Raw genomic sequence first — 20,024 nt, forward strand, 5'->3', positions numbered from 1 at the left:
GTGGGTGTTTGTTTTCTTGCATGAGGCTCATTGGGGTTAAAGTTGAATTTATTTTTTCTTTCAGGAGGAAGTTGGTTCCTCTGAGCAGGAAGGTGGAGCAGAGAGAGAAGAGGAAAGAGGTGAGACGTCGACACGAGGACGAGCGCGTCGTCAACGCTATCACAGTCAAACATGAAAGAGGCGTTAACCTGTTGTATTAATGTGTGTGTGCGTGCGTGTGCGTGCAGGAGAAAGCTCTGATCGCCGCTCAGCTGGATAACGCCATCGAGAAGGAGCTTCTGGAGAGACTCAAACAGGGAACGGTACGACGCTCTGATTAACACTCACTCGCATCGACTTGGGTTCAAATTTGGGGGAGAAAAAAATGTTGATGTGAAAATCAAGAGGAAAAATCTTATTTTCTGTTTTTTATGCATATAGTATAGTTTCAACAATAATAATGATAAGTATTATTATTATAATAAACTTTATTTGTATAGTACCTTTCATACAAAAATGTGGCCAAACGTGCTTTACAAGAAAGAAAGATCTTGCACCGAGCGCTTCACATCAAGACACAGAAGACAAAAAGACATAATAAAACCCGCATGTAGAAACGTAAAAAGATCAGAGTAGAAAACATAAACTGCATCTTCACATGGATAAAACCCACCTGATGATACCAGTCAGTCAGTTAAAATAAGGATAAAAAAGTGAAAGCACAGAATCCTTAACATAAGACAAAAAATAAAATCCATCGAGATAATATTAATAAAAATGAAGCCAAAAAATAGTGTATAAAATGAAAGAAAATCCAACACTGGAAGCGGTGCAGCGGTGTGGACGTGTGACGCAAATAAAGCAGTGAAGTCGGAGCCAGTTAGAGGCTGAAGTTAACAGATACGTTTTCATTTGGGTAATTTTTTATCCTAAAAAGTTGGTGATTTAGGGTTTGGAAAGCATGTTTTATTCTTAAAAAAAAGAATCACCATATAGTTTTCTTTAAAAGATTTTGGGGATTTTTAGAGAAAAGAAAATGGCTTTTTTTTCTCTTTCTTTTTTCTTTTTTCTTTTTCTTTTTGAAGAGAACGTTTGGCTGTTTTTTTCTTTAGAATATTTTTGGCAATTTAATGTTCGTTTGTTTTTTTGTTGTTTTTTATTTTGGTAGTTATAAAGAAATGTTCTTTTCTTTCTATATGAATATTTCTTTCAATATTTTTGTAATTTGTTTTTCTTTAAAAAAGCACAGGAGTGTGTGACGTCAGGTTTCAAAGGGTTAAAAATATTCTTATATATTGTGCGTGTGCATTTTCAGTACGGAGACATCTACAACTTCCCGATCCATGCCTTCGACAGAGCGCTGGAGCAGCAGGACGCCGAGAGCGAGTCGGAGGAGGAGGAGGAAGAGGAGGAGGAGGAGGAGGAGGAGGAGGTGATGAATGAGTCTCTGACGGCGTTTCATCGTGTGAGTTTCTTTAGAAAACATCATTTTAAGGACTCGCTGTTTGTGTCTGCAGGATGTCGGGAAGAGAGAGTTTGTGGCAGAAGAGGAAGTGGAGGAGAGCGACCTGAGCGACTTCGAGGTGAATCTTTTTTATTTTTTTATAGTCGATTTATCTGCAGAGAAAAACGGTCAGCCGCTCACGCTCACAGACAATAGAAAGTAATAAAAGCATAATAAAAACATAATGGAGACGGTTCCAGCTCACATCTGTGTGCAGATTAAAGGGTTAAAATCCTCAAGCGTCCGTCAGGTGACCACATCAAAATATTCAAAATAACGCCTGGAGGACACGACGGAAAACTCTTCTGAGCAGCAAAGATCAGATAATTGATCGGTCAGTCCACGGAAATTAATCAACAACTATTTTAATACGTTCTTTCATTTAAATCAGATTCTTTTATAGAAAAAATAAAAAATCTTTCAAAGTTTCAGCTTTTCAGGTGTTTGAATTTAACGCTTTTTTTGTTCTTGAATAATAAGTTAAATATATCTTTGAGTTTGGACAAAACAAAACAAATGATCAATTTAATTTAATGTTTAAATATGGCTGTGGAATTGTCTGTGTGTGTATATATATATATATGTGTGTGTGTGTATGTGTATATATATACACACACACACATATGTGTGTGTGTGTGTATGTGTATATATATACACACATACACATATATGTGTGTGTGTATATATATGTGTGTGTGTATATGACTATAAAAGTTTTTCTCTCGTGAATTAACATCTTAAATCCCAGAGAATATTGTTATTTTCTCAGACATTTATGAATTTAATCTTAGAGATTGTCAGAGAATTTAATAAATTTATGACTTAAATCCCAGATAATATCTTTTTTTCTTGTATTTTTTTTTTTTTTTTTTTACAACATTAAAGATGAACTCAGTCGGTTTCTGAGTTTTGGTTCAGTCGACTTTGAATGAATTGTGTTTACCGGTGTTAAAAAATGGTGTGAGGGTTTAAATCTGTGTCGGGATCGTTAACATAACAGTCGGACTGTCGGCGGACGGACGTTTTGGTGTCAACTCGTCTTTCTGACTTTATTTGAAAAAAGACGTGTCTGAACGATTGTTTCTTCTCTCAGGACATGAACAGACTGAAGACGAGCAGCGACGACGAGGACACAGACGAGGACGAGGAGTCCAGCGAAGAGGAGGAGGAGGAGGAGGAGGAGATGGAGATGGAGGTGAAGACGAAGATGAAGATGAAGACGAAGACATCCGGGTCTAAAGGCAAAGCTCCGGCCAACGGCTCGGCGGTGAGGAAGAAGCGAGCGTACGTGGAGATCGAGTACGAGACGGAGCCCGCCACCAAGAGCAGAGCCACGTCGTGATGTCACTGCCTCTGCAGCCAATGGAACTGTGACTCTGCTGAGGACACGCCCACTCCTGTAAATGAAAGTGTGCTGACGGACGCACAGAACGGATCTGACCCGGGATCAGATTAAAACACACAAAGTGACTTTAACTCTTTCTTCTTTTCTTTTTTATGTGCTTAAAAAATACTTTTTTGTTAAATATTAATCGTTTAATGTTGTTTGAAAACAAACGTCAATAAATCAGTTTTAAAAACAACACCACACACCTGCTTTACTTACTGTGAAACACAGACATTTCCAGGAAAGCATTTTTAAATATTTTAACGTCCAAAATCAAGACAGAAACTAATTCGTTTTGTTATCATGAAGCTGCTGTTTTCTGTGTTTTTTTAAGTTTACTGTTAAACCTCGAAGGTCTGAGAATTAAAAAAAAGTATTTTTGAGCATTTTTGTTACATTCAGTATCAGGAAATATGTGTATAGTTATGATGCTGTCAGAGAAACCTCCGATCGATAGTGACCAAAAGTTAAAGTCGACACTGACTCTCTGATGTAACTTTGGACGACGTATGATACTATGACTTTTTTTGGGGCGATTTTTGACAAACTACCATACCGTGATGTGTTTTCATGATTGCTGGCAACATACTACACACATACTACACGGTGTAGTAAGTCCTGCAAAATCACAAAAAACCGGATGTGGTCAAAGATTGTGAAAAAACGTCAGTACAGTATGTTGTCAAAACTCGCAGTGGACATATTATACCTCAGCGTTTGACTCCAGAGTATGGACGATCTACGGTTCCCTTACTTTTTTCCAGGTTTTTAAGGCATGCTATACTGTGACATTTTGGGTGATTTTGGACGACATTCTGTACTATGACGGGTTTTTTTTTTTCAAAAATTCACGACAGGGCGGCCGGATGTAGACATGCAAACGGTTTAAAAACCGGGCGTCAGAGTCTCCGTAACCATGGCAACGAGGCCGCTGGGTGACAGGCCTGTTATTCTTATACTTCTCCGCTGCAAACTGCGTCTTGTATTGATTCGATACGGGACGTGCGCATTTTACCTTTAAATATGGGACAGGTGAACCCAAAGTCCCTCACAGAACACCTGTGTGACCGTCCCACTGTCTGCCGCTGGGTGGCGGTAGACACCTGTAAGTCTCGCGGTGTCTCGCGTGTTTTCGCTGCAGAAGAAGAATCGCGGAAGAGGAGGAAAGCTTCCTGACGGCTCTTCGGGCTAACAGCTAACGAAGGAAACGACCCGTTAACCAGCACTTTAATCAGGCTCACCGGTTAGACCCTGACCCGGAGCGAAGGTGAAACACCGGGGGACATAAGTCACTCTGTCTGTTTGGCTTCAGTCGTTTTGTTTTGATAAAAATATCCTGCGGTGTGTTAGCCTGTTAGCATGTTAGCAAGGCGTTGACAGCGCTGCAACTGTTAGCCGGTTAGCTCCGGAGCTAAGCTAACGGAGGAGCCGGGGGGGGGGGCAGTCAGCTGATTGTAACACTGCTGATAAAGATGAGCGTGTTCACTCCGCGGGGCTGTCACGGTGTTTATCCGCTCCTCCCGCCGCTGAGCTCGGTCTGTTAGCCGAGCTGAGCCGGGCTGCTTCCTTTTGTTAGTTTCTGTTCACGATCAGGTGATTAAACCGGGACAGGGTGTGGACTGATGTGCACTGATGTGCACTGTCGTGGACTGATGTGCACTGATGTGGACTGTGTGTCTAGGCTCAGATTTTTTGTGTTTTCCTGTTTTTTCCTGATAGGATCAAGATGACAGCCGCACCTTACAACTACTCCTACATCTTCAAATACATCATCATCGGTGAGTCTGATTAATGAGCACACACAGACACACACACACACACACACACACACACAGACTGAGACACACAGAGACGCACACACACACACACACAGACAGACAGAGACACACAGACACACACAGAGACACACACACACACACACACACACACACGCACACACAGACAGACAGAGACACACACAGACACACACACACACACACACTCAGTGTTTGTAGTTTGTTTAAAATAAATACATCAGTAAAACAATACTCAATTTCTGTATTTAACCCTTTAGAGACTGTTTGATTAATTTTACGTGCTTTTCATTCGGCATATTTTTTAATTTCTTTCTTTTTTTGGATAATTGTGTGTGTGTTGATGCATGTGTCCTAAATGTAGTCCAGATTGTGTATTTGAGTGTAATCAGTGAATTTGCAGCTCAGCTCCTACAATAAGTCTAAAATACACTGTGGAAACTAAATAGTTACATTCAGACTGTTCAGGTCCAAAAATGCTCCATTGAAACCCATTCAAACTGACATTTTTGATCCCACAGCCATCAGAGCAGAAAAACAGGACTTGTATTATTTCTGGGTGTCATTCTGGGCTTTTGACTCTGAATTTGTCATTTTGACTATTTTCCACCTGATGAGGTCATTTTGACCATATTTGGCATATGGAGGAAATACATGCTATTTCCACTAGCTGACCTGTCACAGTCAATGTAGCTGCTGATCACTGACATATCCCAGACTGTCAGCAGCTACATTCACACACTGACAGATCCCAGACTGTCAGCAGCTACACTCACACACTGACAGATCCCAGACTGTCAGCAGCTACACTCACACACTGACATATCCCAGACTGTCAGCAGCTACACTCACACACTGAGGAGGACACTCAGCATCATTCATTATTTCATCTAAAAACATGGTGGCATCATGACAAAAACCTGGCAGTTAAAGGGATAAAATTCTGGAAATTAAAGAATATTTGATATTTGTGATTAGGAGTGATGCTGGTAAATAATATATAAACTGAATGAAAGAAGAAAATCATATAAATGTATAATATTTTTTAAAGCTTGATTTTGAAAAGTGCATTATTTGTGCAGAGCGATACGAGTGTGTGTGTGATATTACAGCGGGCCCTTAGCACAAGTTTTAAATATTTCCATTTTCATTTACTTGTAATCCTCACTACATGTATTTAAGACAGATTTAGTTACTTTACAGATATTTAGATTTTACAAACAAAACTTGATTAATCCATAAAATATGAAGCGTGTTACATATTAAACCAGGACAGTCAAACACACGGCGAATGAGAATAGTGTGTTTTAACAGAACGGTAGTTCTAGTTTTGCATATTTTGACAGTTTAACTACAAACTGCAACTGAACTTCACAGGCATCATTTTCTAATTCATACCATCACTTTTAAAATGATTTTCTAACTTTCAGACGGATGTTTAGTGGAGTTTATGTCTGTGAAAATTGGTTCCTGCAGACTTTCCACATATGACCGGTCCGTGACAGACTGGCTGCTTGTGTTCGCTTTTCTGTTAACCCTCACAGGGCTGCGAAGAGTCAGGAGTTACATCCAGAGTTTGTTTTCCACAGAGATAAAGTTGGTGACAGTTGGACATGAAACTCTCCTGTTTAAATCATCAGAACTAGGGCTGGGTGATAAATCGATAATGATGTAAATTGCAAAATAACTTTTCCTCGATTGAAATATGAGACGTAGTCGATAGAATGTCGAGAAAACACATCCCAGCCATGTTTTGACAGACAACACGAACAGCCAATGATCATAAGAATAGAGCCGCGGAGAACCAAACGCAGTGAAGGACTTTGACTGTCGAACAGCTGAGTGTTTGACAGCCACAGCATTTCATCATGGCGGATCAAACAGCCGATGGTCCGACAGCAGCGCAGTGAGACAGACAGACAGAGCGCAGCTTCTCCTCACAGCACCAAAGTGTCTGAAACAGACACATCTGCAGAGGTGAAAGTGACTTCTTTAGACTCTACAGACGACTTTGTGTTAGTTTCAGCTTTAATCAGACTTTGGATGAATTATTTAGAAACAGCAGGACGCATCGCTCCGTGTCTCATCCGGTCGCTCGCGCTGAGCTCTCATTATTATTACCAGGGGCAGATGTAATGTTTTGGGGGCCCGGGGCCACAAGCACATGAGCTTATTTTCAGCCTTTCTCTAACTGTGAATGTCGGCAGGCTGTTGGCAGCTATAGGAGAAGTAGGCCGACTCAAAAGTTTTTAATTCCTGAGTAAAATGATTAACAGCACAGAAGTTTGACAGAAGCTGAAGTCAGAGTCCTGCAGTCAGGAGAGGTTGGCCTATTATCAGCACAATGTGCTTTAATTTACCTGATGTTTGTTTCAGATGGAGCTTTTCATTTTTATATAATGCTGGAAAGTTTAATAAATAATAATAAATCACATGTTTATTACACTCCAACACACCATGGTCACATGACACTGCGTCAGTGAACTATGAGGGCAAAAAACAAACCACAAAAAAGAGCAAAATAATCATTCTTTAATTGTAATCAAAGTAAAATGTTCAGTTAATGGTGATATTGATTTTAGGTGTGAGGCTCGGACCTTTGCTGGGAGGACATTTTAGTACCTGGACCTCTGTGAGTTTTAGTAGAATAGGTCCTCCAGCTGGTGATGCTGTTCTACAGTATATTTGTCATGTTCAATGTCTGACAGAAAATAAATATTTAAACCTAAATGAACCTGATGATATCTTCATATCTCACTTAGGAGTCAAAGGGACCTTTAAGCTCCACAGAAACACTGATTTGATGGATATCGTGATATATATCGATATCGACTGATATAAAAAAAAAATGATTGTGATTAGAGTTTATTCCATATCACCCAGCCCTAATCAGAACAAAAGACTGTTATAGAAAAATATTAGGTTCTTTGTTAAAAACTCAAAAACATACAAGAAGCCTGAAGAAGAAAAATAAACTGCGTCTCCCAGGGTGCATTTCACCTACAAATATGTGAATACAGAGCTTCACATTCTGCTGTGAGCTGAGAATAAAGATTGCACGCCAACATTAGGAGGTTTAAATCAGCTCATTTTTTTGTCGTTCTGGGTCAGTTCCATCGGCAGAGGCTCATGGGTGTCGAAGTGTTTCAAACAACCCACCAAACTGACAGACATAACCTTATCTCTGTGAGACAAAATTTAAATAATTTAAAATATTATAATTTAAAAATGAGAGATATAAAATGAGAATTGACTGACCTTTGACCTTGTGCAGGATTTGTACAGTTGTGAAAAACCTGGAAAAGTCTTGGATTTTGTTTCACAAACCTGTGTAATAACACATGATGTGTTCAAGGATTGTTTGAAATTTGACAAAAAAGAGAACTTCTATTTTTACAATTCCAACTGTGAAACTATAAAAAAAAATCAAGGCATTTTAAGGAAAAAATCTCCTAACTTATTTTTTTTAATCAACAAAAAGAGTAAAGGAAAAAAAACACCTTTCACTTCCGGTGACGCCATGTTCGAAGTCGCAGCATAACAGTTGAGCTCCGTCCGTACAAATAATTTAACCCTAACAAAAGAACTAAAAACTTGGCAGAATCGCGGAACTCAGGATGACATCGTCTACTAGACACAAAGGTACAAGTAAGCAGGAGCTGCAGAAGGATAAAAGTGATAATTTGAAGCAGCTAACAATTCAAGCTTCCAGTGGTGCACTTGAAGCTAAGAATCCAAAATATTAGCTGAGCTAGAGAAGCTAAGGAAAGAAAATCTGGAAGGTCATTCCCAAACCAGGTTGTCGCTGACAAAGCTGGAAAACTCCATGCAAGAACTGAAAGGTGAAATGACAAAACTTGAGAAACGAACCACGGAGACGGAGGGCCGTATTAGCAATGCGGAAGACGCAGCGAGGAGACATGAGAGAGCGCTCCGGTACTTGTTGCTCAGGGAAATGGATTTAACGGCTAGGTGTGAAGATCTGCAGAACAGATCAAGAAGGAATAACCTGAGAATTTACGGAGTACCTGAAGGAAGTGAAGGAGGAGATGTTAAAACCTTCGTGAAGGAACTGATTCAGTCGGCTCTTCAGCCGACGCCCGAGGGGAATATACAAATAGAGAGAGCCCACCGGTCCTTGGCAGCCAAACCGAAGAACCCCTCTGCCAGTCCAAGGTCCATAATTGTTAAATTTGTGGATTACTCAGTGAAGGAAGCTATTCTGAGACAAGCATGGGGCCAAAGGCAGACTTTCTATAAGGCAGGTCAAATTTACTTCGATCATGATTACTCCCCGGAGCTTCAAAAAAAGAGAGCGCTAGTACGGGATGTAATCAAACAACTAAAGCAGAAAAACATCAGAGCCAAGTGTATCTACCCGGCACGGCTAAAGACGGTCACAGAGACTGGTGAGAAGACCTACCCGACGCTTACAGAAGCCTTCCCGATGCTACAGGAGCTCGGCATCCAGGTCAGGGTGGATGAACGAGAACAGGTGGAAAGAGAGCTGGCGAGCTACAGGTGGAGCGCCGCGGGAGGGAGGAGAGAGCCAGCGGTGCTATCCAGGTCAGATGTCAAAGCCCTCCTCGGTGGAGCGGAGTGACAATAGAGTACGCCAAGTTTTTTTCTTTTTATAGAGTGCAAAACGATTAAAGTTAGGAAGAAAAAAAAAACAAGTTTTGTGTTGATGGACGGAACTTAGACTAAACTTAAAAGTTGCAAGCACTGCCTGCATATGGAGCTGCAGCGATCGTCCCACGAACCAGACGATAGCAGCCCCGACACTGTGTGTGAATCCCACAGAGGAGTAGTCACCACCCTCTGCCCAGACTACATCAGGGACTGGTTCTTTTTCAGGCTTGAAAAGGTAACAGGGAAAAATCGAAAATCCCAGTTGGGAACATGGGAGTTTACTGTTCTGTATTTGTTCTATGTTTTCTATATTGTTAAGCTGACCTTGAGACTAGTTTTGGGCCATTGTCATTTCACTGCATACCTGTTTTTATCTGACTTTATGTATATGTGGATAACAACGAGATGGGAGCACATCAACAAATACAAAACACTTCTTTATGGATAGTCTAAACTTTGTCAGTTACAATGTTAAAGGTATAAATAGTCCAATTAAGAGGAAAAAAATATTCAGCCAACTTAAAAAAATGCACTGTTCAATAGCAATGATCCAGGAGAGCCATTTGTCAGAAAAAGAACATTTAAAACTGAAAAGGGAATGGGTGGACCAAGTCTATAGCTCCTCATTTAAAAATGGGAAGAAAAGAGGGGTTGTCATCCTTATAAATAAATCAGTCTACTTTAACCATGAAAAAACAATAGTTGACAGGGAAGGCAGATATGTGATGGTTACAGGGACAGCTGGAGGTACGAATTGTTAAATTACAATGCTTAATCTCTCTACGCCCCAAATGAAGATTGTCCAAAGTTTTTTAAGACAGTGGCATCCCTTTCGGCAGATAAAGCAGAGGGAATTTTACTGATAGGGGGAGATTTCAACTGCATTCTGAAACACAATCTAGATAGACTCCCACAAGGAACGCACTCTATATCAAAGAAATCGGCTGCTCTCCTTGCAATGATGGATGCTCTAGGCCTGGTGGATGTCTGGCGCAACCTGCACCCTAGGGAAAAAGACTTCACCTTCATGTCTCAGGTGCATGGCAGTTACTCCAGACTGGACATGTTTTTAATATCAGGAGTAGACATGTACAGGACTCGTGAATGTAATATAGAACCAATAACAATATCTGACTATGCACCTGTTACATTAAGGATTGAGATTGGAACGAGTAAACATTTTAAATACTGGAGACTCAATGTATCACTGTTAAACGATGAAGTTATTCGACAAGAAATGTGTAAAGAGCTGGCAGATTATTTTGCATTTAACGATAATGATATGGTTTCCCCCTCTACACTTTGGGAGGGAGCAAAAGCTGTGATGAGGGTTAAAATTATTGCTATCTCTTCTAGGGTTAAAAAGCAAAGGCTAGCTCAACAGAGGGAATTGGAGAAGGAAGTAAAGAGACTAGAAACAGAACACCAACAAACAAAAAAACAGGAAACATTGGCTTCATTAAAAGAGACTAGACAGAAATTAGATGACCTGTTAACTTATAAAGCTGAGGGGGCACTGCGATTTACAAATAGAAAGTACTACGAACTAGGCAATAGAGCAAGCCGACTTCTGGCCTTTCAGCTGCGCAAGGCTCAGTCCAATAGAGCAGTACGTAAGATAAAATGTCCAACCACTAATCAGATGTTAATGCAACCAAAAGATATCTCCGAAGCATTTGCTTCATATTACCAAAAGCTATATGAAAAGGAGGATCTGCCTGATAAAAAGGAAAAAATCGACTCCTTTTTTAATTCAGTCAATCTGACTAAATTAACAGTAGATGAAGCAGACGCGATAACATGCCCCATTAAAGAAGAGGAAATTAGAGAAACTATTCTCAAACTTAAAAACAACAAATCTCCAGGGGCGGATGGTTTCCCTGGAGAATATTATAAAACTTTAATAAATGAACTTACCCCAGTTTTATGTAGAGTGTACAATCACGCCTTAATGGAGAGGGATGCCCCAGGGTCATGGTCAGATGCAATTATTAGTGTCATTTATAAAGAAAACAAAGATCCGACCCTATGCTCGTCTTACCGCCCAATCAGCCTCCTCTGTGTGGATTTTAAAATCTTGACTGCCATAATAGCAAAAAGAATACAAAAGTATATCAAAAAACTTGTAAAATCAGATCAGACTGGGTTTATTCATAATCAACAGGGAACAGACAACGTGAGAAGAGCCCTGAACCTTCAATTAATAGCAACTAAAAGGAATACCCCATCAATGCTTCTCAGCCTTGATGCTGAGAAGGCGTTCGATAGGGTCGATTGGACCTTTTTAGAACAAACTCTCAGATATATGGGCTTTAATGATTTGTTTGTTAACTGGATAAAAACTTTTTATAAAAAACCCAGGTCCAGAGTTAGGGTAAATGGGTATTGTTCCAAATTTTTCCCTCTGGGACGTGGTACCCGCCAGGGAGATGCTTTGTCACCGTCCTTGTTTGCGCTTAGCATTGAACCACTGGCTGAACTAATTAGATCCAACCAACTCATACAAGGAATACCAGATGAAGGAAACGAGCAGCATAAATTGGCTCTCTTCGCAGATGATATATTAATATTTTTAGAAAACCCTGCTACCTCCGTCCCTGCTCTCCTACACAGTCTTAGTGAATATAGTATAGTGTCAGGTTACAAGATCAACACAAACAAATCAGAAGCTATGATGATATCCGGGAGTTGGCCTCCCCAGTTAAATGATCGGGTCACCTTTAAAAGGCCTAAACAGGGCTTCAAATACCTCGGTATTGTACTTACCCCTAATATCACACAGTTGTTTTCTTCTAATTATGATAAACTACTTAAAGAAATCAAAAATGACCTGGAGAGATGGGATGTGCTCCCCCTGTCACTGTTTGGCAGAATAGAGACGGTCAGAATGAATATTCTACCTAGGCTATTATTTTTGTTTCAGTCCATACCTGTCCTAGTACCTCAATCCACATTTAAGTTACTAAATAAAATGATATCGAAATTCATCTGGCAAAACAAAAGACCAAGAATACGGTTGAAAATACTGATGTCGACCAAAGAGAAGGGAGGTTTGGGATTACCCAATCTAAAACTTTACTACTGGGCAGCCCAGCTACGGGCTGTGGCTGCATGGGTTGTCAAGGACTCAAAGTCAGGATGGGTCGCTATTGAACAAAACTCCTTACCGGGGGTACCACTATCGAATCTCCCATTTCTTAGTCAGCAGTCTCAAAAAAAAATTAAAATCAATAATATATGGATCAAACACACACTAAAGGTTTGGAATTTGGTACAGAATCGATTAAAAGGGACCCTGGTTATATCTCGAGCAATGCCCATAGTGGGGAATATAGAATTTCTACCATCTATATATGATAAAGCCTATAAAAGATGGGCGGAAAGAGGCTTAATCACAATAAACCAACTAATCGACAGACATTTGTTCAAATCCTTTTCACAACTACAAGAGGAGTTTTCACTACCACCCAGTGATTTATACAGATACTTACAAATCCGACACTATGTTACAAAAAATACAAACTGGGAAAATATTAAAAAAGAACCCACAAATATAGAAATGCATTTTATACATCTGTTTGAGCAACCTGCTTTGCCCAAAAAACAAATATCCCATATATATAAAAAATTAATGATAGATTTATCTGAAAACACACTACACATTAAACAGCAATGGGAACTGGAGCTAAATACAGTAGTGGAGGATGAAACGTGGGAAAATATGTGTACAGCATGTCACAGAGGGATTGGAAGTCAGCTTTGGAAAGAGTTTGACTGGAAGGTTAAAATTAGGTTCTTTAGGACGCCACTAGTAACCTCGATATTTAAAAACAACTCTGGCAACAAATGTTGGAGGAACTGTGGCATGGTTGGCGACCATACACACACATTCTGGGACTGCCCAAAAATACAGACATTTTGGAAAAACATCAAAGAAGAGCTGGAGAAAATTTTGGAAGTGGAGTTACCCCTGGAACCTGTGTTTTTTTTGCTGGATGTACTACCTGACCACTTATATACTGCAGACCAATGTTATTTATTGCATGTTTTGTTGATGATTGCAAGAAAAATGATTACTATTAATTGGCTGAACCCTAACCCTCCTACCATTACTCAATGGTTACAAAAAGTCAAACACGTATACATAATGGAACATATGACCGCTCAGTTACAACTAAAAGTAAGGATTTTTAAAAGGAGGTGGAGACCAGTCACTGACTATCTGAGTTAGGAATTTTGTATTAGTAAGGGAAATGTTTCTATTTATTATTTTTATTATTTTATTTTCAACTAGTCGTTTGTCTCATCACTATTCGATTTTGTATATGGTATATATGTGTGTATATATATATGTATACATATTTCAATATGGGTAGCCTCAAGGCTGCTGTTGTTTTTGTTTTTGACTTGTTGTCTGTTAATTGCTTGTTATTGATGGCTGGCAATAAATTTAAAAAAAAACAAAAAAAACAAACACATTTCCCCCTTTAAAATCCCCCCACATTCTTAAAGAATAAAATATGTTCAAATTTCTTCTAGAAAAATAGACAGTAAAATAGACAGAAAATACAGCCATTTAAAACTCCTTCCCTAAACCAAAATAAAAAAACGCCAGTTCCTCCCCAGTGCTTAGAAATAATGACATACCTCCCCCTTTTTGCATCACACCTCCCCTTTAATAAATAACAAACGGTCCCTAAGTTATATTTAAATATTCACTTCCTGCTCTGAATTCATGATTTTTTAAGTGACATATATTTAAAACACTATTATAGTTATGTAAAAGAACCTATATTAAGATTCCAGAGTCCTGGAAAAGTCCTGAAGTTTCGCGGTAAAACTGCGGATGGACGCTGCTCAGGTCGTTTCCGTTTCTCTCTCTGCAGGTGACATGGGAGTCGGGAAGTCTTGTCTGTTGCACCAGTTCACAGAGAAAAAATGTGAGTCTTTCCTTCTTCTCTGCTGCTACCATGCAGCTCGTATCATGTTTCACTGTAGAGCTGGGCCTCCAGATAAAAAACGAACATGAAGAAGAAGTTTCGGTTTGACGTGCTGTTATTGTTTCTGTGGGAAATATACACACACACACATTTTCACAAATTTGCATCATAATTTAGCCTCAGATCCAGGTTGCAAAGGCTTTTACTCTGAAAATAAAACTGTTTTTTGCTTTTACTGTATTTTGTTTACTGTAAAAAATAGATGCAGAATCACAAAATTTCACCAAAACCTGTATGTAACCTCCGTGGCTGCTGTGTCTGTGGGTCGGCGTTGATCAGAATGACGTATGTATTTCGCATGTGTGTGTGCAGTCATGGCGGACTGTCCTCACACCATTGGCGTGGAGTTCGGGACGAGGATCATGGAGGTCCACGGTCAAAAGGTGAAGCTACAGATTTGGGACACGGCCGGTCAGGAGCGCTTCAGGGCCGTCACCAGGTCCTATTACAGAGGGGCCGCCGGGGCCCTCATGGTGTACGATATCACCAGGTAACGACGGAGAGGCCGGAGGTGATGTCGCGTGCGTGCGTGATGAGTGACTTCATTTTTATCTGTTTGTGTTTAGGAGAAGTACCTATAATCACCTGAGCAGCTGGTTGACAGATGCCAGGAACCTCACCAACCCAAACACAGTGAGACACACACACACACACACACACGGGTTATCGCCACAGGTGCAGCCAAAGTGGACGCAATATCTCAGGGGCCTAAGTCATTTATGACGTTTGGGATGCACCTGGATTTGTTGTCTAATAAAGTTTGTTTAACAGTAACCCTGTACTGCAGTCAGTCTGTAAACATCACTGTTTCCAGGACAACCTGGGCTGTACGAATATTGATTTATTTCTGCAGAAAAAAAACACATTTTTTCTTCCCTGCAATTTTTGCGTGTGGCTTTACTTCTGCCACTCTGCACTGAGACAGAGGGCCACATCTCAAAATCTGCACATCAATGACTGACCTAGAGTAAGCTTTCCTGCAGGCACACAGGAGCCTCTCGTCAAAAGATTCTTGCAGAGCATTATGGTAAAAACCAATATGGCCATCAGCTTCAAAGCGAGCAATGATAAATGATTGATTATGGATAAATATGGACAAAAAGACGATCAATATTTGATCTATGGGTATGGATTTATTATACAAAGTCCCTGAAAAGACTTTGTATAATAAATCCTGGCTGGATAAAGCAGCTTTCAGCAGGGCTGCGATCGCACTGAGTGCATTAGAACGGCACAGTCGCGAGCTTCAGCAGAAAAAAAGTAAGATGCTACGATTTATGATTCAAATTATCTATAAACTTTGCACATTGTTAGTCAGCGCATGCAGTGAGCTCGGCCTCAGGGGTTTAAAACTGGAACTTTAATAAATCTCATGTGGCATCTCATGGTTTGTAGTCTCGTGATTTGTAGGTTTTTTTTCCACCTGTGTGTGTGTGTGCGTGTTTGTGTTTGTCCAGGTGATCATTCTGATTGGTAATAAGGCCGACCTGGAGGCTCAGAGGGACGTGACGTATGAGGAGGCCAAACAGTTTGCAGAAGAGAATGGTGAGTTTTGTGCGTGTGCGTGTGCGTGCATGTCGTTCTGGAAAAATATGTGAGTTTGTGTGTGAGCAGGAAAATATTCAAATAAAAAATAAGGATGAAAACAGATGACCAGATTGAATGATTTCTGCCTCTTGTTGCTGGTCAGGTTTGCTGTTTCTAGAGGCGAGCGCCAAAACGTAAGTACACACACTAATTTCTTCAAATATGTTTGATGGTTGTGTCATTAAACTCATTAAACACAGAGATTATTAAAATATTCATTTCAAAATGAGAATTTACAGTGAGGAAAACAACCTCTGACCTCATGCAGGGTTTGTATAGTCATGAAAAACCTGGAAAAGTTATGGAATTTTGTTTCACAAACCTGTATGATAACACATGATGTGTCCAAGGATCATTGGAAATTTGAAAATCCAACTATAATTTCTGCTTTTATGTTTCTGACTATGAATCTGTAAAGAAAAAAATGACAGAAAAAAATTTAAGGAAAAGATAAAAGCTTTTTTATATAAGAATTGGCATTAACTTTTAAAGAAATAAGTGTTTAACTTTTTGTATCCGCCTCCCTTCTGATAAATTTAATCAAATATCCATCTCACACAATAAGCTGGTTGTTGTTAAAGGGCTGTATATAAGTAGTGTACATATTTAAAATAGTTGTTTCACTAGAGTATTCCCATTTTCTGCTACTTCTGCAACACTTTTATTGTACTACATCTCAGGAGGAAATGTTGTGTCTTTTTACTGCACTACATTTGTTACCGTTTTAGATTAAACTTCCCAAACACTTTATACATTTGAACAGTTGTTAGATTTAGCTCAACCTTGACAACATTTTGATGCTACTCAGAGAGCAATTAATTCAGAATAAAAATCCTCAGATAAACATAATTAATGAAACACTGAGGTATTTTGTGCAATGAGTACTTTTACATATGATACTTTTATTACTATTGCTGCTAATACTTGTTTATTTTTAAGATTTCGAAATGTAGGACTTTTACTCTTTATAGTTTTTTGTGTAGTTTTACAACTTCTGCTGATGTAAAAGATATGAGTACTTCTTTGACCACTTTAGCCAGACTTGGGCTGCAAAATTAATCAGATTTTAATTACGATCAGCTTTTTGGTTTTCCACCATTTAATGAACATGATCGACTGGATATTGACATTTGAATTGCGTAATCCAACTCACTCACTGCAGCCGAGTTTTCCACCAGCCAGCGTCCCCTTTTAATGGTTATCTCAGTAATGATCAAAATGATCAGCATCAGTGTGGCTATAATCGTGCTGTCAGACCCTGTCAGATAAACCTAAACTGGAACTTCTTCCATGTGCACATGAAAATACATTTTTTAATCTTATCTATGAGACGTTTTTATTTTTATTTGTATCTTAATCTGGCCATCACACCTTCTCCTCAGAGGCGAGAATGTGGAAGAGGCCTTCCTGGAAGCTGCGAAGAGGATTTACCAGAACATCCAAGATGGCAGTCTGGATCTAAACGCTGCCGAGTCGGGAGTCCAGCACAAACCCTCTGCGCCGCAGGGAGGCCGCCTCAACGCCGACAGTCAGCCGGCCAAAGAAGGCTGCAGCTGCTAACCACAGACAGAAACTACAGACCCGACAAACAGACGGTTGGACGGACGGACAGAGGCAGACAGATACGTACATAGAGATCCACCAGGCACGATCATGCGCCTTCTATCCAGAGAGCGACAAACAGGATTTAACTGGATTACACATCCAAACACCTGTTGCTGAATCAGTCCTCAGTCCAGTACCCAAAACAAGATCCAAACATCCTTCGCCCATTCAATTTATCAGGTTTTGTTAAATCAGGACTCCCTAAACCAAATCCAGAGACTATCCTCTAGTCTGTGTGCCACTTCTGGATCAAATTTGGATTAGTGTTGTACAACTCCCAGATCTGGACCACCCCTAGACCTTACCTGGATCACTTCCTGCACAAAATGAAGCATTAATTCCAACCACTCTAACTCTCATTTCAGCTTGGTCACTCTGCCCAACACCAGACGACCCTTAAACCCAAACTGGACTACCCCCCGGACCATCCAAGTCTGGTGCACTGTTTGCCCAACTCGAGTGATGTTTGTCCAAATTTACCCTGGTCGCACTTGTGAATGACTGATAATCCAAGAGACAAAAAAAGATACAAGGCAAACATTTTAATTGACCTATAGTCCAGAACTGGACTACATTTCACCAAAAGGGGTTGCCTTAGTTCTAAATCTGGAAGTTATAATGGACAGGTTTGAGATGAGCTCCTGGTTCACGTTGGGACTGCCTTCAGCTCACATCCAGGCATGCTTGACCCAAAGGTAGACCAAGCAGGACTGTTCTAAACCCCAATAGGACAGCTCTAAGACCATCACCAGCCAACCTTTTCCCTGAACAACCTCTAGACCCAGTCTCCTCCAAATCTGGAGCCTGTTGTTTGGAAGCAATCAGGAGTAGCTCCTCAAATTTGGAATGGCCTTGTCCCAAAAGCTTAATACTAATGTCCCAAGAGACAAAAACACAAGTTTTAAATTCATATCAACCTCCAGCCCCAAACTGGACTATGTCTCTCTAATAGAGGTTGCCGTCGTTCTAAATCTGGACATTGCATTCAGTGGACAAATCCAGAATTTTGGCGTAACGGGCTTTTGGTTCCAAGTGGAGACTGCCTTCAGCTCACATCCAGACATGCTTGACACAAAGGTAGGCAAAGCAGGACTGTTCGAAATCCAGAATGGGAAAGCTTCAAGCCCATCACCATTCATCCTTTTCATGGATTACTCTGGAGTCTGGAGCCTTTTGTCCGGACTCATCGTGGGTAGTCCCTCTAATTTTGGCTTCACATGTCCAAAATGCTAAGCACCCATGTCCCAAGAGACAAATAAAGATACAAGACTCATATTTCAACCTACAACCTAAATCTGATGTTCTACAAAGATGCTGATCACCTTAGTTCCAGTTTGTCTCAGCTATGGTCACAACCAGAGCCTTGGCTCAAACAGGACTGCCCTCGAGACCACTTTACACTCACAGCCCGACGGCAGGTCAAGCCAGACTACTCTAAGCCAAGAATAAGACACCTCATTACCAAAAAAACATTTTGCCAACACTGGACCTGACTGAAGTAAGGGGAGATGGCAGATGAGACACATATAGACCCAATGCCTGAATTTGGACAATTCCAACTCTGGACATTCCTATGGACAGATCAAGAGCTTCGGCTCAAGCTGGACAGCTCACTGGTCCGAATCAAAGACCACCTTCAGCCCAAGTCTTCAAATCTAAACCTTAATTTCGCTTTTATCTAATCTGTCAATTGTCCGAATCGTTTTGCTCTGCCGTTTACTCTTTGATACGATCTCTGCACTTACAGGTGGGTCTTACTCGTATCTGTCCTCCCATAATTTGGAAAAGTCTTAAAAATTCATGCTTCAGACCCATTAATTCTAACACAGAGTGCCTGGACGTCTGGACTCGCCTCTGGGATTCTTTTTCTTTCCTCTGCTTGAGTTCAAAACCCCTCGTCATACTTATTCCTCTTGTTTCCAAACAAAAGTCAAACAAGAAATCAGCTCCGACCTGTTGCATTTACACCGTGCCGATAATGTGGATCAGAAGATGACGTTTACGCTGTAAATGTTGATTGGAGACTTTCAGATCTGTTTGCTTGTGGTAATTTGTGTTTTTGGAGGCGTTGCAGTGGTATCCATACCTGGAGCTGGTGATGTAAGGGTTTACTCCATATTTCGTAGCACTCAGCTTCTGAAAATATTTGTGTAAAGTCTTCTGGAGGAGCTTCCTGAAAAACTATAATGTAATTTTGCATTGGTTTGAAGACCATCTCTAATGAAAGAAAGTGTTGAAAGTCGTAGGTCTAATGAGAGTCGGTACCAAGCTGCTTTATGAAAAACTTTTAGGATTCAGGTTTTGGAGTTTAAAATGCACTAAATGTCAGGATATCTCGGCGCTTGCTGCTTCATTTATCACCGGCCTTACAATTTCCAAAACTTTATAAAAGAGCGATACTAAAAACTTCAGCATGCTTCAGATGAGCTCATGAAATCACATCTAAAGCATTGTACCCCTTTAATCCCAGACAGTGGGGACCAGAAATGGTCGGGAAACAAGCTGATATCTCGGTACGCATAGACCCTGAAATCTGA

General features: G+C 40.3%; 2 protein-coding genes across 2 annotated transcripts; both read left to right on the top strand.

The window, feature by feature from the left end:
* Positions 1-20: 20 nt before the first annotated feature.
* On the top strand, positions 21-3,066 carry LOC121948822 (protein MAK16 homolog). Its single transcript, XM_042494308.1, has 5 exons — positions 21-119; positions 228-302; positions 1,295-1,411; positions 1,497-1,562; positions 2,577-3,066. Exons 1-5 carry the CDS (start codon positions 21-23, stop codon positions 2,823-2,825), a joined length of 606 nt encoding a protein of 201 aa, XP_042350242.1. The 3' UTR covers positions 2,826-3,066.
* Positions 3,067-3,995: 929 nt separating this feature from the next.
* LOC121960730 (ras-related protein Rab-14-like) lies at positions 3,996-19,455 on the top strand. Its single transcript, XM_042510576.1, has 8 exons — positions 3,996-4,137; positions 4,590-4,648; positions 14,182-14,235; positions 14,608-14,785; positions 14,862-14,928; positions 15,753-15,840; positions 15,986-16,016; positions 17,265-19,455. The coding sequence occupies exons 2-8, from the start codon at positions 4,597-4,599 to the stop codon at positions 17,440-17,442; spliced, it is 648 nt and encodes a 215-aa protein (XP_042366510.1). The 5' UTR covers positions 3,996-4,137; positions 4,590-4,596; the 3' UTR covers positions 17,443-19,455.
* Positions 19,456-20,024: the final 569 nt, after the last annotated feature.

The sequence above is a fragment of the Plectropomus leopardus genome, chromosome 2 (assembly GCF_008729295.1).
Source record: "Plectropomus leopardus isolate mb chromosome 2, YSFRI_Pleo_2.0, whole genome shotgun sequence".
Lineage (NCBI taxonomy): Eukaryota > Metazoa > Chordata > Actinopteri > Perciformes > Serranidae > Plectropomus > Plectropomus leopardus.

Excerpts from the sequence above, each read along its gene's own strand:
- LOC121948822 (XM_042494308.1), top strand. The coding sequence starts at position 21 with ATGAGGCTCATTGGGGTTAAAGTTGAATTTATTTTTTCTTTCAGGAGG. Across the intron at positions 303-1,294 it reads AGAGACTCAAACAGGGAACG|TACGGAGACATCTACAACTT; the intron begins GTACGACGCTCT and ends GTGCATTTTCAG. Across the intron at positions 1,563-2,576 it reads GCGACCTGAGCGACTTCGAG|GACATGAACAGACTGAAGAC; the intron begins GTGAATCTTTTT and ends TTCTTCTCTCAG.
- LOC121960730 (XM_042510576.1), top strand. The coding sequence starts at position 4,597 with ATGACAGCCGCACCTTACAACTACTCCTACATCTTCAAATACATCATC. Across the intron at positions 4,649-14,181 it reads CTTCAAATACATCATCATCG|GTGACATGGGAGTCGGGAAG; the intron begins GTGAGTCTGATT and ends CTCTCTCTGCAG. Across the intron at positions 14,236-14,607 it reads CCAGTTCACAGAGAAAAAAT|TCATGGCGGACTGTCCTCAC; the intron begins GTGAGTCTTTCC and ends GTGTGTGTGCAG.